The 17,862-nt window shown below is 31.8% G+C and overlaps 1 protein-coding gene across 1 annotated transcript; it reads right to left on the bottom strand.

The window, feature by feature from the left end:
- Positions 12,610–16,178, bottom strand: LOC109350709 (bidirectional sugar transporter N3-like). Its single transcript, XM_019591976.1, has 6 exons — positions 15,892–16,178; positions 15,189–15,225; positions 14,806–15,016; positions 13,966–14,127; positions 13,745–13,864; positions 12,610–13,037 (listed from the first exon to the last, which is right to left on the bottom strand). The coding sequence occupies exons 1-6, from the start codon at positions 15,941–15,943 to the stop codon at positions 12,777–12,779; spliced, it is 843 nt and encodes a 280-aa protein (XP_019447521.1). The 5' UTR covers positions 15,944–16,178; the 3' UTR covers positions 12,610–12,776.

Below are 17,862 nucleotides of genomic sequence, written 5' to 3'. Positions count from 1 at the left end.
ATTGATAATGCTTTCAAGATACACACTTTTTGATTCAATTCAATCTCAATTTATTCAAGTTTTGTCTTCTTCAAAGCAAAAATTTCTCTCTGCTATGTTTTTCTCTCTTATACTTCAAGACGTTATTTCTAAAGTTTGGTACCCAATTAAAATAGGCATTGCGAACTTGATCATATTTTCGTCTATCCAAAATCATGACTTTATCTTCGCTACTCCAACAATATGATGTACCAATATTTAAACTGAGTTGAAGATATCATCATTTCTTGCTAGCCAAATAGACCACATTATTGCTAAGTATTGAACATATGCACTAACTCTACTAAGTCAAGTAAAACTATGTTGCATCAAGCCAAGGCAGAAGCATCAAGATTAATCATCAACAAGCCTATTGAGTCAAGGCCAAGCATCATGTATCAAGCTGCTAAACCAGGAACAAACTTTGTAACCAATACAAAAGCATCATAACAAATACCATTGCACTATGGACAAGCCAAAAAAACATTGCACCATGGACAAGCCATGTTGACCATGCCTCAATATGTTTTAACCACATGCTAGACGCATCAAGGACTTAGCTATGGGCACTTAAACCTTAGCTTTGTTAGGCCTCTGTTTTTATTTTTCCAACTTGATTAACTTTTTCCTAGCAACTTCCTTTCCCTTAGTTTTAATAGTTAGTTAAATCAGTTAGGTAGCTTGTTATTCTTTGTAAAGTTCTCTTTCTTTCTTCTCGGCTTGCTTGTGGTTCAAGTCACCTTATATATATACACCTAAATGGGACTTCATATCAAATAGGAAAAATAAGAGAGGTATTATTCAAACTTGTGATATGGTATCAGAAAGCTTCAAACCAAAGCTGCAACACAGTCTGATCATTCATTACTAACAACACCATGGTTGATTCTTCAAGCATCCATCAACAACAAGATAATCAAGCTACCTCTAACAACAACGATATACAAAATCCATACTACCTACATCTTGTAGAAAACCTAGGAACCACCATGGTTACTTTTTCACTAGATGGCACCAATTATCATTCACGAAGTAGGACAATGAAAAGAGCATTACGCTCTAAAAACATATACAAATTCGTAGATGGTACCATACAAGCACCAAACCAGGAACATCTAGACTTTAATCTTCGGGAACATTGCAACACAATGGTAATCTCTTGGATAACTAGGCGTCTTTCCACTGAAATATCACAAAGTACAATATATTTTGAAAATGCCCATGAAATATGGGAAGATCTAAGAGAAAGATTCACCAAAGGCAATTATTTTCGTATATCTGATATTTTGAAAGACTTGCATTCTACCAAGAAAGGTGATAGAAGCATTTTTACCTACTACACCAAGTTGAAAACTCAGTTGGAGGACCTTGAAGCTCTATGACCACTCCCTTCTTTCTTATGCAATTTCAAATGCACATGTGAAATTCTTGGCAGAATAAAGTCATACAGAGGCAATGAATATGTTTTGTGCTTCTTAAAGGGGTTGAATGAAAGTTTTAGCACAACAAGAACACAAATTTTATTGATGGATCCACTTCCATCAATAAATAAAATATTTGCACTACTTCTACAACAAGAAGGACAATTAGAATCAGCTAACTTGGATCCTAAGATTCTCTTAAATTCAACAAATCCAAGGCAATCAGGGGTATACAACAATCAAAATCAACCATGGAGACAAATAAACAACCTTGAAAGATCAGGATATGGACAAGGTTGAGGTAGAGGGCCTCCTAGATCATACAACAATAAGAGCAGTGTCATAAAGGTGTGTACCTAATGTAACAAAGATGGGCATACAGTGGATACATACTATTTGAAACATAGGTTTCCACCAAATCCACAACAAGACAAGTCTAATCAACATTATAGATCAATCAATAGCACAACATCAAGCATTCCTACTCCTAAGAAAGCCATCCCAGAAGCACAAACCAATAACAACATATACAACTTTGGACCTAAACAATATGCACAACTTGCATCTCTATTATAGAGTATTGGAACAAGTAGCACACATCACAATGTGAAGCAGCTTAGCATCACACAATCTGCTACCTCTCAAGACACTCAAGAAAATCTAGAAGTCATATGTAACATCAACTCTAATTGGGTCTTGGTCACAGATGCCACTGACCATATGTGGCCTGACCAAAATTGTTTCACTGCCTTATATGTTGTAAGGCCTATAAGAATTAATTTTCCAAATGGATCCACTACCTTGGCCACATACTTAGGAACTGTTGTTCTATCAGACAAGATAACTTTGCATAATGTCTTATACATACCTGAGATTAAGTTCAATCTTATGCCCTGAGACTCATTAAATCTACGCATTGTAAACTAACTTTTCATGATTCACAATGCATAATTTAGGATATGACTACATCGAGGACGATTGGACATGATGAAGTGACAAATAACTTGTATATGATTAGGAGAAACTTAGGAAATAATGTTGCACATGAACATATTGTCAATACTATGACTACTATTCCTACTTTTGATTTGTGCCACTTTAGATTAGGCCATCCTTCTATTAATGTTTTGAATGCTATTTGTAAAAGATATGATTATGTGAAATACAATTCTGTTATTGTTTGTGACTATTGCCATCTAGGAAAGCAGAACAAGTTACCCTTTCCTAATAACATGCATAGAAGTCTTAATATATTTGATCTAGTTCACATTGATATATGGAGACCATTGTCCCAAACCTCTATCAATGTCCACATGTATTTTCTCACTGTCACAGATGACTACTCAAGGCATACATGACTTTAATTCAAAATAAATTGCCTTCGAAACTAAAAGATCTTGGTAGTTTCTATATCCCTTGCTTAATTGGTAACACTAATTTTGATCGTACCTTATGTGACTTAGGGGCAAGTATGAGCCTCATGCCTTTATCTATGTGTAAAAAAATGGATGTGGATGAACTAAAACCCACTACTATATCACTTCAACTAGCGGATAAGTCCGTTAAATTTCCTATAGGCATCTTGGAGGATATTCCTATCAAAGTTGGAAAATTTTATATTCCAACGGGTTTTGTAATACTAGAGATGGAAGAAGATGCACAAATTCCAATCATACTAGGTAGACCATTTTGGCTACCTCTGATGCTATAGTTGATGTTAAAAATGGAAAACTTTCTCTAAGCGTAGGGAATGAAAATGTTGAATTTGATATTGTTAAATATATTAAACAACCTTCTCTTGAGGATTCATGTTGCAAGATTGATATAATGAACCAAGTAGTGAAGGAGGAAATGCCTAAAGTGAAATATGAGGACCCCTTTGAGACAAGCATGTTGTTAGGTGACACTTCGAATTTTAATGAGAAAGTAGCCAAGGGTAGTGAATCTATAATTGCAAGCTCACCACTCTCCTACGACCCAGATGAGAAGAGTTTGAGGGTCATACGAAAATATGATAATTGGAAAAAAGGGAAAGCAACTAAAACGAAAGTAAAAGCATTCCCTTCACTCTTGGGTATGAGTTCATGGGATCATGCGTGATGCGCAAAGATCAACCGTAAAGCTAATGACGTTAAACGATCGATTCGTGGGAGGCAACCTATGTTGGAGATAATTTTTTTTATTTCATTAATTTTAGTGTTTTAGTGTTGGCTTTAGTGCCTCCTGAGTTTGATGCCTTTGTAGGGCGATGTATATAGTGTCGGCCACATAAAAAATCATAAACTCTAAAAAATTATAAAAATAACAAAAAAATACATGGAAAAGTACTAACACGACAATGTCTATTAGCTGCCCCATTCAAATAAGGTATTTGCACCTAGTTCATCTAGGACACATGGGCCATTGGGGACAACTTATAATTGACATATGAATTAAGGAAACTTTCTACCTAACCCGTAATTTTTTTTTCCTTTTTCTTATTATTTAGATTTTTACATTGGGGACAATGTAAATTTCTAAGCTTGAGGGGTTTTTGCATTTAAGTAGTTCATTCATGTCATGCATACCATATAGATTTTAATTTGTTTTTTATGTTGAATATTCAAATTATCATGCATTAGCATATGTTTCATATCTCATTCATCCTCTACTTTGTTGTATATGTTATTTGTCTGCTTTAAATGAAAAAGTTTCAAATGAAAAAGTATACATGTTTGATGATTGTTGATCTGTGACCCCCATTGAAGGAAAAAAACTTTTGATAGAATAATAACATGAAAGACATTAGATTTGATAATTGTGAATTAAATTTGGTTTAATAAAAGTCTTTTCTTCATACCTATTGCTGAATGTACCAAATGTGAGAAATTTGGGCCAAACACAATAAGAGTTCTGATTTAAATTGACACTGCAGAATAACCCTTTTTCTTTCATGAGTGCATAATTTTCTATAATTGTACATTCTAGAACTTGATTTGTGACCTTTTCAAGATTGAAGTCGTTTTGTATGTATTAAAATGATAAAGGCAATTATGACGTTTTCTTTTGACCTTCAACCGCTTGCTATAAACATTGAAAACTCATTTGTTGCCCACTTTTGAGCCGCAACTTTAATGAATTTTCAAGCTACTCAAATGAGGGTTTGGGGTAATTTGTGATGTTTGGTTAAAGCAATGGAAAAGGTAAAAAGGACATGTATAGTAAAAGAAACCATAAAACTGTGAAAAAGAAAAAATAATTAACCTTTCTCTTTTAGAAAGAATAATAAGAATGAAAAAAATTAAAAAATAATAAGACAACGTATACTAAAGGAGTAAGAATTGAAAAATTATATTGTAAAAAGAAGGTTTGATTGAAAAATGATCATATGATAACATAAAGCATATTAAGAGAATCTCAATGCTTCAATTAGATGTCTAAAAAGTTGAAGTATTTTGGGAAACATTTGCAAGCCTTTTGAAGTAACTTTTCTTTAATTATCTCACCTTAAATCATTCACATTGGCCCCATTACAACCATGTAAAGACCTCTTGATTTTGCATGCATTCAAATACAGTTAGTGGCGATTTGGTCTATACTGAAGCCTATGGTAATTTCCTTTCATGAATATTTTTGAGCGAAACACTATGACCTTTAAACACATGAGAGTAATGAGAGAATAATGACCCTAATTAATGCAATTGTTATGAATCAAAGACTTATCTTGAATTAAATTTGTTTATGATTGTCTTGTATTGATGTCTAGATTGTTTCAAAACTAACATGAGATGCTTGTTATTTTGGGTCATGGCTTTTATATCATCATTCATACATGATTGAGAAAGATAGACATAATACTTGCTTGAGGACAAACAAAAGATAAGCTTGAGGAAATTTGATGAGTGTGAAATTATGCTACATTTGCATTACATTTAACTTGCAGTTTAGGACATAATTAGGACTTTAGGATTGTCTTTAGCTTTTATTTCTCTTTGTTTGGGTTGAGCGGATGTTTTTGGCTATATTATGCAGTTTGGATGGATTGAAGCTAAAAATAGTAGAGATTAGGTGCAAGAATATGAAATATGGTGTTGAGGCTATGCAAAGACCAATTGAAGGGCGAAAAGAATTCGTAAATAATATATTATATTCCTATTTTTTAGATTTGTTTTCTTGGGCTTAACCCAATATTTTGTTATTAAGATAAATGAGGGTTCTCCCTCAAACACTTTGACACTTTGACATTATATTTCTCTAATTTAGAATTTGACATTCTCTTCTCCATTATGAGTGAGTAATTCCCTTTGTTTATAGGATTGAGGTTATGCCCTTTTACATTTAATAAACAATTGTTCTTACTTCTATTTCATTGAGTGTTGTGATTTGAATCATTAAACTGAGTTGTATTCGTGTGAGTTGTTTGGCCAACAAATTGCACCTCTTAGATACATTAGGGAAGGACTGAGAGGTGAACCCAACTATCTGATCATTCAGTTATTCAAACTATAATCCTAATTCACGAGAGTAGTATTAGGACTCTCGGGGGTTTCTAGAATTCATCTTGGGTTGCTACGAAGGGATTGGATAGAAAGATCCAAGTAAAGGATTTGATTGATAACCGTACCACGAGAGTAGGTGCGACTTCAATTGAGTACACATGTCGGAGCTCAAGAGGTGATGACACATATCAAAGAGCAATTTACCCTCACAACTTAAAGTTCATGAAAAGGAGCCAAACAAGGATTTGCGAGTGTAAAGGCGGCAACCCTTATCATTTTTAATATTTTCATAATTATTTTTATCAACTGTTCAATTGTTCTAAATTCACTTTTAATTCATCTTTGAGTTATGTGTAAATTAATTGTTATAATTAAAGGAATTTTCTAGTCCTCATGGAATCAATATTTTATTATTTGACGACATAATCATGCACTTGCGATTTGCCATATCAAGTTTTTTAAGACATGGTGTCTTCTATGAGCATATCTTCCCATATGCCACCAATGAACCTAGTCAAACTATAAGTCATATCACTGATTCTGACGACTCCTTCCGACTATCATATCTCTAGAAAGAACAACAATGTTGTCCCTGAACTGACTACTGCAAACAATGAGGGTCATCAAGATCCCTCTGAAACTGAGGACACAATCCTTGCATCAAACAACAATAGACCTCCCCTACCTCTAACCAAGATTCCAGAAAATCCAATAGGTTAAGGAAACCACCTAGGTACCTACAAGACTTTCATTGCAACCTTATTCATTCCCATAAGCAGCAACAATCAGTAGGAGTCTATCACCCCCTATCCTCAATCACATCCTACAACAATTCCTCTATTACTCACCTAAATCATATCCTTTACATTACCACCAACAATGAACTTAAGACCTATAAAAAAGCCATCACATCCCCTCATTGGATCAAAGTCATGCAGGATTAAGTTAATGTCATTGAGTTAAACCAAACTTAGGAGTTAGTTGACTTACCTCCAAATAAGAGACCTATTGGCTGCAAATGGGTCTATAAGATTAAACTCAAGTATGATGGCCAAATAGAAAGATACAAAGCTAGAGTTATTGCTAAAGGGTTTAACCAAACTGAAGGCGTCGATTTTTTGGAAACTTTTGCACATGTTGTTAAGCTAACAATTGTAAGAATTTTACTTGCCACTACCTTCTCCAAAAATTGGATCATCCATCAATTACATGTAAATAATGCATTCTTGCATGGTGATCTAAAAAGAGAATGTTTACATGACCATACCACCAGGGGTCATATGTTGTCATCCTAACAATGTCTGCAAACTCCAAAAGTCCCTTTATGGCCTCAAACAGGCTGTGAGACAGTGGTTCACTATGATCACTAACTATTCACCAAAGTCTAAGGCTACACTCAATCTCACCATGATCACTAACTATTCACCAAGAACATAGGTTCCTCTTTCATAGCCCTTGTAGTATATGTTGATGATGTTGTATTAGCTAGCAATAATAAGACAGAAATAGACAGTGCCAAGACCTACTTGGATAGGAAATTTAGAATCAATTATCTAGGTGTTCTAAAGTACTTCTTAGGATTAGAAGTTGTAAGATCTTCCACTGGTGTATCCCTCTACCAAAGAAAATATGCATCAGATATACTTTCTAACACTGGTTTCTTGGTTGCCAAACCTGCACTTACTCTTATTGTCAAAACAAGCAAGCTTCATCAAGATGATGCATCACCTTACCCTGACCCCCATACTATAGAAGACTATTAGGAAGACTCTTTTACCTCACTAATACTAGGCCAGATATATCCTTTGTTGTTCAACAATTAAGCCAATTTATGGCTCATCCTACAACTTGCCACTACAAGTCACTCAGTAGAGTTATGAGATTCATCAAAAGAAATCCTAGCCAAGGTGTCTTCTATCCTATCACCTCTTCTATTCATTTAAAAGCTTTTAGTGATTTTGATTGAGCTGCTTGTGTTGATTCCAGGAAATCTATTAGTGGTTATTGTGTTTTCTTGGGAAATTCCTTGATTTCATCGAAATCAAAGAAGCAAACTTCAGTTGCTAGATCATCCTCAGAAGCAGAATATTGTGCATTGGCATTAACATCTTGTGAGATTTAGCGGCTCACCTACCTCTTACAAAACTTCAGAATTCCTTTGATCCAACCTGCCCTGCTCTATTGTGACAACAACTCTGCAAGACACATGGCTGCACACTCAGTATTCCATTAAAGGACAAAGCACATAGACATAGATTTCCATGTGGTTAGAGAAATAATCCAATCAAAACTGTTACACCTTCTCCCTATATCAACAACAGAGCAACTTGTAGACATTCTCACCAAGGCACTTGATCAATCTCCCTTTTCATACTTACTTTCCAAGCTTGGAGTTATTAACATATACTCTTCAGCATGTGGGGGAGGGGGTATTGAACATATGCACTAACTCCACTAAGTCAAGTAAAACTATGCTACATCAAGCGAAGGCAGAAGCATCAGGACCAATCATCAACAAGCCTATTGAGTTAAGGTCAAGCATCATGCATCAAGCTGCTAAACTAGTAACAAACTTTGTATCCAATACAGAAACATCATAACAAATACCACTACACCCGGGATAAGCCAAAATAACATTACACCAGGGACAAGCCAAAATAACACTACACCAGGGACAAGCCATACAAGTCATGCTGACCATGTCTCAATCTGTTTTAGCCATATGCTAGACGCACCAAGGACTTAGTTGTGGGCACTTACACCTTAGCTTTGCTATGCCTCTGTTTTTATTTTTCCAACTAGATTAATTTTTGCCTAGCAACTTCCTTTCTCTTAGTTTTAATAGTTAGTTAAATCAGTTAGGTGGGTTGTTATTGTTTGTAAAGTTCTTTTTCTTGTTTCTTGGCTTGCTTGTGGTTCAAGTTACCTTGTATATATATCCAAATGGGGCTTCATATCAAATATGAAAATAACAGACGTATTGTTCAAACTTGTTATACTAAGGACAATAATATTGGCAAAGTGGAGGTGTGAACCTTGAACCTCTCACATAAATTCTTTTTTTTTACTCTAGTTGATGCCCTAACATTACATAATTATGGATTTTGCAAAATTTGAAATAGAAAATAAATGGAAAAGAATAGAGAAAATACATGATGTTTAGAGAGGATAAATGGTAAATTCCATATATATCTTTCAACACATGATATTAAGAAACAAATATATTTTTATTTTTATTGTTATCCTTTAGAACTAAATTTAAATTAGAATTAAATTTTTAATATAATATTTTTTATCTCAGCAAAGGACATTTACAAAGAGGTTCAGAAAATTGATGCAACACGACAAACGCTTTTGAGCGTCAAATAAATTGTGGCTGTGAATGATAATTTCTACAGGAATGAATTTATTACAAACAACTCAAACGATTGTAGGAAATTGGGAAAAAATAACAAAATTTATCATCTCATAATAATAGTTGTGAGTGACCCATTCAAAGCAGAGTCCAGTGCTCTTGGGTAGGTGCCGAAGGTGTGACCACAAGAGCCCACTTGTTTATTCTTTTATTTTATTTTATTAATATGTTTATTTTTATAAATCATATAATAGTCTTAATATATGTCATAATTCTACTTTAAGTTCATTTAGTAGACATAATAGTAGAGAAAACATGATTAGAACTTACTCATCCAAAATTTAAATTTTATAAATTCATACTTTGTTCAACCTTTAGTATTATGTTTTTGATAGTCTTTAGAAAAATCAACTTGGTTGATAAAATTCTGACATATAAAATATAATTCTGCCACATAAAGTGTAAGCACTTATAGCCACAATATCTCTATCAAAGCTGTCCATAAATTTTAGTTTAACAAATTTAGGGCTAGTATTTTTTTACATGCACCAGGTCTCATATATGCCATGACCTGTTCTGGCAGAGTCTAATTTGAAAATTCTTCCAATGCAGTATTATTAACTTGAACTAGTCCATGACTCAATCAGGGTACTGAGTCAATAAATCACTAGTTTAACTAATAAGTTAGTGGTTTGACCGATTGACTCGATTCATATTAAAAATCCTAAAAAAGAATCATAATATAACCTCATTATTTAATAATTATGCTCCAAATTTAAAAATATTATCATACGTAATTAAACAATCAACAAAAAAATGTTTCACTACCATAAAATATCACAAACAAGTTGAAAACGTCATTAAACAAGATATGTGGTATGTTTTAATTGCAAAAGGACGTACAATAAGTTTACAATTTAATTACAGAAGATTTTGTTAGAACATAAGCTAATAAATAATAAAACAACTACAAATAAGTTGAAAACACTTGAAATTTTTCATTTCAAAATGATGGCCTCGTTTTGGTCATTTTTAAAAATTATTTCTTGATTAACTCAGTCTGTCTAACTTTTCCATCTATTTGAATCACTAATTTTAGAGTTAAATTTGCCTAGTTGAATTGTGGCATCCATAACCGATTAGTTGAGAGGCTCATGTGAATGAAATGTGCATTGCATAATTTTGATGAAGACAAAGCATGAAGATATGGACAAAGCTAAATCAATAACATTGAAGACTCAAGTTCAAGCATCAAGAGGATCAACAAAAACTTAAGAGTAATTTTCATTTCCTTAGGTCCTAAGATGTTTTGAATAGGTAGAGTGTAGGAAAGATGAACCAAAAGAAAATCTCACAAATTAGAATGATGATTATGATACATATGAGATTAGCATTCATACATGACTTCATGATTTTGTTGCATTAACGTTCATATATGACTTCACAATTTTGATGCATTAAACAATGTTAAACTTATGTCATTTCAAATTATGCATCATACATTATTAACTCATGTTAGAGGTTCATAGCATATCAATTAAGTGTTTTTCAGTAAACAATTAATCGATTAAGTTAATAGTTAACCAATGAAGTCTTTGCAAAATGGGAAACCGATACTTGATTAAGTTAATAGTTAATCGATTAAGTCAATATCAGTTTTGAAATCTTTAGTGGAATAAGTATCATCATAATCGATTAAACTAACATAAAACTTATTGAAACTAAAGGTTATTATAACCAACAAACCCCATGAGTAATTGACACATTTTTCAAGATCTAATAAGAGAGTTTCTCAGAAAAAAGAGAGCTAGAAACTTTGTAATAGAACAAGAGAATTCTTCATGAATTTTTGAGCAGACACATTCAAGCATTCATATCACATCAAAGTGTTTTTAGAACTTTTGTATCTCATGATCATAAATCATCATATCCTAAGAGTGTGAGATATCCAGAAGGTTTAGATATATTATGAATAGATCAGTGTATACAAGCATAAGAAGAACATTCGATTCGTAATTGATCTCTCAAGGTGTGAGGTATCACCATAGAAGGAGAGTAGAGTTTAGAGAAATAATCCTAAGCTAAAAGTGGTGAGGTTGTCCATTAGAAGCTAGGTTCAAGAGGTTCTTGGTGGAAGATTGATTGTAAGAACATTTCAATTCTTCTTAGTGAAAGCATATCTCCTATATCAGAAATAGAGGATAGAATGTAGATAGTAGTGGTTTGGAACTGAACCAAGATAAAATCAAGTGTCTCAAATTCTCTTGTCCCTAATCTTTTACATTTACGCAATTATCAATTTCTATTATCTATTAGTGAATTCATATTTTCGTTGTTGTGAAATTGTCTTTGCATGATTGATCGTATAAATTAAATTATTAAAGTGTATGAAAGAATAGAATGATCATTGCATATCGTTGTATCAAAGAACTAAAAAATTTCAAGAAATAAATCGAGTTAATCGATTAAACAATGAGTTAATCGATTAACTGCATAAAATTTTGTTAATAGATTAAGTAAGCTCTTAATAGATTTAATCAAGGAAAATCGCATAATATATTTCAAAACCTAAAAGTTCGAATCATACACCAATGCACCTATTCACCCTCCTCTAGGTGTGTGAGAGCCCTTGTCATCTAGCAGCTTGGACTGGTCTAATGACCGGTTCATGGTTGTACCGGTTAGACTAGTCGGTCCGAACCAATTTTTATAATATTGGTCCCTCGGTTTTTTAGACCTAACAATAAAACGAATCAACTCGATATACTTCAAAAAATAGACTCATTATTTAGTTCAATAAACTTGGTTCATGAATCAAATGAGTTAAAGTTGAGATGAAAATTGAGCTTGACACATTATGTTTATTAGCTGACTTGATTAGATATACATACACACGTGTGTGTATATATATATACAAAAAATCTTTAAATTTGTACATCTTATATAAATAATGACTATTCAAGTTAACAAACTCATCCAATTGAACTAATAAGTTGAAATAAATAATTCATAAATTTTTGATAAACTATACTAATTTAAACTGACGGATCTAATCAAACAATTCAATAACTTAAATCCAGTGGAGTTTGAGTTTGAAAGATAATTCGTATTGAACTTGATTAAAGACTATCGAACCATACTGAGCTGAACCTAGGTCCAACTCTAGCACTCTTTGTTTTTTTTTCATTTTCAGGTCACACTTATATGACTTTGATGCACACTGGATGCCTATGGTAAATGCTTCTAGGATTCCAATGAATGATGAAAATTAGGTGCATTTAGTTTGATAGTACCAAAAGGGAAAACATACAATTAATAATTAATTCTTATGAAAATATACAACAACACAATCTTATTCTTATTAGGTGGGATCAGTTGACTCATAATATAAAGTTACACACTTCATCCAATAGAAAGATGATAGATAGTAACTTGCTTATTAGCAACCATATAAGAATAAAACCATATACTCTAAGTTTTCAAGGTGTGTTGTTGCACAAGGCATTACTTGATTTCCATGCTATTTCCCTTCTCTTCTGCACCATTTGCACCTACTATTCCATGTTCATTCACATTACCATCATTAATTGGGGTTGGGAACACTTCATGTGTTCTCAAAGGGATCCCTACAACAACATTTCTCATTGACTCTAATGCTTCATCCCTTTCCTCTGTAACGCCATTTCTTCTAGCTCCACCTTTTCTGTAAACAGCATATAGCAACATTTGCAATAACCCCAGTGTGAAACCTAACACATTTGGAATCTGCACATGAGAATAAAAAGACAATTAAAAACTAATCATGAAATAAATTAAACTAAATGGGGAAGTACAATCGGCAATTATGGCCAAGCCGACCTTATTTTTGTAGCCTCTACAATTGGATTAAACTCTCCTAGTGAGTATTTTTTCCATTCACAAGACTCGAATCCGAGATCTTGCTTAAGAGGAATCAAACATGTACCATTTAAACCAACGCCTGTTGGTTAAGTAAGTTATTTTGATAGAGGAAAAAAGTTGGTTTGACTGTTAGAAAAATTCATTTAATAAGCTTTAATTTGTGTTATTGTCTTATCAAACAATAAGAGACCTAAGTAGATGGATAGAAGTAATGTTGACTTAACTAAAATTGAGTTAACCTATACTAAGCTTGTGGAATCTAAGACATATATGTAAGTGAATATATTAATTTTATTGAAATAACTTTTTATTAATAGTAAATGATTAAAAAGTTAGTTTAATAAAATAAAGTTTATTGTCAGATTGGTAGATATGATCAACAAAGCTTCACCAAAGTTAAATCCCATAATTAGTAACTAAAATAAGTTTGGTTGATGGAACAAAGTCCCCATAATCACAATGTAACTATATTATCAAACAATTATAGGTAACTTTGATGAACTCAACATAATTATAATCGTGCAACTATAATTTAAAACATTACGAACATTATTAATATATTAAATACTTACAGCAATGCATATGTCCTTGAGAAAGACACCATAAGCAAACCACATTATGGCACTAAGTGTAAGAAAAAAAGATAACCAAAATGGCATAAACTCCACACTCTTTGTTCGAATAACCCTAGCCTGTAGAGCAAGATATAAATTAATAGATTCTAGAAAACATGATTTAGTATAATGCAAGCTTTAACCAAATGCATTGATCAATAATTGCAATATTCACTCACCACAATGCTTAGAGGTGCTGCAAAGACACTCACTGAAATAGACACACAAATCCACCCCACAACTTTGACACGAAAGGAACCAGGTATGGCAAAGTGAGTGATGAGGAGGATCAAGGTGAAGGAGCCCAAATTCATCGCCATAAATAGTTTAATGGTTAAATTCTACAATTAAAAACTCATAATCAAATTGGTACTCAACTTAGTTAAGATATGGTTATACATAAAGATAAAAATAGTTCAGACTATCTATCGGGGGCTATTACCTAACCTAAAACAAACAAGGTTAGACCGATCTTTCTTCTAAACATGTTACACTCACATTTTAAAATGTTTATTTAGATTAATAGATAAGACTTTAGGTCATCTAAACTATCTATTAAGTCTAATAGACAGATGTATTTAATTATATTATATAATAATATTCATATTATACTATTTTAATATATGTAACATTATTATATATGTAATTTTAATATTAAATGTACGGAAAAATATAATTTAAATGGTTGGTTGAACCTAGTTAAAAATAGACTTATCAATCTACTTAAATATAGTAATATTGACCATCTTATAATAGGTTTTTACATAGATTAGCATGACAAATCTAGGTTTTGAAATTTTTAAAGCCAGTAAATAGATTAGACTCAAACTCCTATATGTTATTTAGGTTTCACCTTTTTAATGTAAAGTCTCACCTTCTACCCTTAGTTATACATATTTATTATGTATATATGCTCAACCAAATAATAAGTAAAAAATCTGACGCTCATCTTTCTATCAATTTGAGTAAATAATTTTGGTGAGAAATTATAAAACTTGGTATAAGTAGTTGTTAAATACCCTTGCATTTTTGTGGGCATAGATTATGTACATGATAATGTACAAACTCTCCATGGCACATCCAATTGAGTTAATGGTAATGAGGAGAATAGCATTAGTCTTGACAGAGGCATAGTATAACCAAAGCATGGAACTGAATAATGCCACAAGGTAAGGCAATGATTGGAAACCTTCAGTGGATTTCCTTTTGTATATTCTCCGAAATGTTGGCCTACAATTTAGAAAAAATGTAAACATATTTAGTGAATAATAATATAATAATATAATAATTAAAATTGGTTTTATATTTTCTATTCAAAAGAAAGTTAGGAACTGTGTCCTTAATTAGTTAATTTAATTTGGTGGAACAAACACATAATTGAGATATGGATATATATACTTACATTGGAGCCAAGTACACAAGGAAGGAAATGATGTTACCTATGCATCATCAAAAGGAGAATATGTTAATTCCTTTATCACTTTAAACAAAAATATATATGTTAACATGATTAGATTTTAATAAAGTAACAGTTAAAACATATAGTGCATGAAAAAGTGTAGAAAAAATAACTCAGAAGTTATTCATTAATTAAAAATAGAGAATAATGGAGGAAATGAAACTCAAAATCTGTTCATGAACTCAATAGAAGTGAGAGATAAGTAACAAATAAAAGAAAACAAAATGGATGGAGGAAAAGGGAAAAACAAATGCACAAGGAGATGACAAGAACCAAGTTGAAAGATTGTGAATGCATTTATGTAGACCTAAATAAAAAAAAAATTCACTAGAATCATGTATGGTATCCACCATTTCCACACAAAAAATCTTACTTTTTGATCTGCAAAAGAAAAAATATTACTTATGCATATTAGTCACCATTTCTATGAAAAATTAGAAACAATCATGATTTTCAGTCACGACTTCATTGAGACCACACCTTGTTAATATTAATAATCTAAAAAGTTACACCAAAAATGTAATAAGCTGATAAAAAACTCTAATGACATTAACTTTCCAACATCAAAATACTTGAAAAACAAAAAAAATTTGTAGAAATTAGAAGAGATTGATATATGATGATGATGATGACCCTTATGTGTTACCTAGTATTCCAAAAGTTAAAGCCAAAGTATTGTCAGTTCCCAGAATAGCCATGCTCTCTCTTGATTATTTCTATCTATTCAAGCCCTCAATAGCATGCAGGAACAGAAACTATTGGGTTTGAGTTGATGAACCCCTTGTCATTTATATACACCAATGATATGAAGATGAGGACAAAAAAAGAGAAAAATGTGCTAAAAATAAGCAAAAAGTATTATTCTCTATTGTTTTTTTAAAAAGTGGGATTAGCCTATAATGTGTACTGAAATCATTCAAGTTTCATGAGGGTTGGTCTTTTTAGTAGGTAACGTAGCACAAAAACATTTATATGCCACTCCTATGAGAGAGAGTGGTGTTATTTGAATATCAAATTTTTAACATTTTATTTAACAAAATGTACATTAATATTTGATGTCATAGGTTGATTATTTATATAAAATATTGATTAAATTTGGTATCTCAACAATTCAATATAGCATAGCAATCATTTGCACTATTGACTTGTATATGTCACCAATGCCATGTATATATTTTGGTGGCATTAATTATTAGAAAGAATCTAAAGAGAAGACACACGTCAATAGAAGAAAATTAAAAATAAAAATAACGTGAGAGAGGAGGTAACATTTAATAATTTATTCATCATTCTACTTTTTTCCCTTTTTAAATGAGTCATCATTCTATTTGGTATTATAAAACTTTAGGAAGATTTTTTACGTGAGATATAGAAAGTGTCTAAGTTGAAGGATTGAGAAGGATTCACGTGACTCAGCCATAAACCGTTTATCTCAAACACGCATTGCCACATCATCTCTCTCTTTGTATTTGACACACTTCCTTTGCAATTTTGTTGTTTTATTGTCTCTTGGTATGTGTTGGCTAGGTCCTAGTTGTTTTTGTGTTCATAATGTTTTTTAAGAAAATGGTTATCTTATATACTTTTTTTCAATATTATTTTTCATATTTATAATTATTAATCCTCATGTTACAAATGTTTCAAAGTTAAAGTAGTGTGAATAAAAGAATATGAGAATATCATTACTCGATTTCGTATAAGTAAAATACGTCATAACTTTTTTCTTTTCAAACATTTGAAGCCATTACTAAAAAAAGTAATATGAGAATAACACAAATTTTAATACTTTAATATTTTTTGTATAATTAAGTTGTATATATAACAATATCACCTTTTAAATAATGAAATTGTATCGATGATACTTGAAATGTATTATTATATGAAATTTCATATTGTAGATAAATAAGATTATTAATATTATATATTAGACTCATGTATCTTGTTATTATTTGCATCGCACCGAATAAAAAACTTCATGAGTATTTAGGCTCATAGGTGTGCTAGAGTTATTGTAATCTTTATTCTCAAATAATATCTTTGTAACTGTACTACACTTTAAGGGACATATGCATAATTGGCCGAACTTCGTTATCAAGTTATTTTATCTTTTACTTCTATTTATTCTATATCCTTTATTTATTTGATTGTGTGTAGGCAACATAATACAAAACTATCGTTTCCATTGAACACAAACTCCAATATATACTTTTTGGAAAGATATTAGGAGGGCCCACCTTACATTTCATGTTAACTACTTTTTCTTTCATTACTAAAAGATAAGTTTAGGAGTTTATTGTACAAATCTTTTTGTTACAAAAACTGCTATTGTTAGGGTAGGTACGAATCTCTTACGGGCAAAGAAGCACTAATTGTGTTGGTATTGTGAAGAAGATTTTGTTCCTGACCTTGGCATGGTTTTGATGAAGACACTAACTTCACCAAAAAGAAGAAAATGAATATGACTTATGAAGACAAATGAAGATAAAACTTCAAGACATTAGATTAAGTCTTTGTAAGTACTTCTATGATAAACTCTTAAGTATATACAAGTATAATTGCTCAAACTATTTTTTAGTCTTGGGAACAAGCGAACAATCAAATAGTAAAGAGTATAGGG

The sequence above is a fragment of the Lupinus angustifolius genome, chromosome LG01 (assembly GCF_001865875.1).
Source record: "Lupinus angustifolius cultivar Tanjil chromosome LG01, LupAngTanjil_v1.0, whole genome shotgun sequence".
Classification (NCBI taxonomy): Eukaryota; Viridiplantae; Streptophyta; class Magnoliopsida; order Fabales; family Fabaceae; genus Lupinus; species Lupinus angustifolius.
This window is presented reverse-complemented; position numbering and strand designations above follow the sequence as displayed.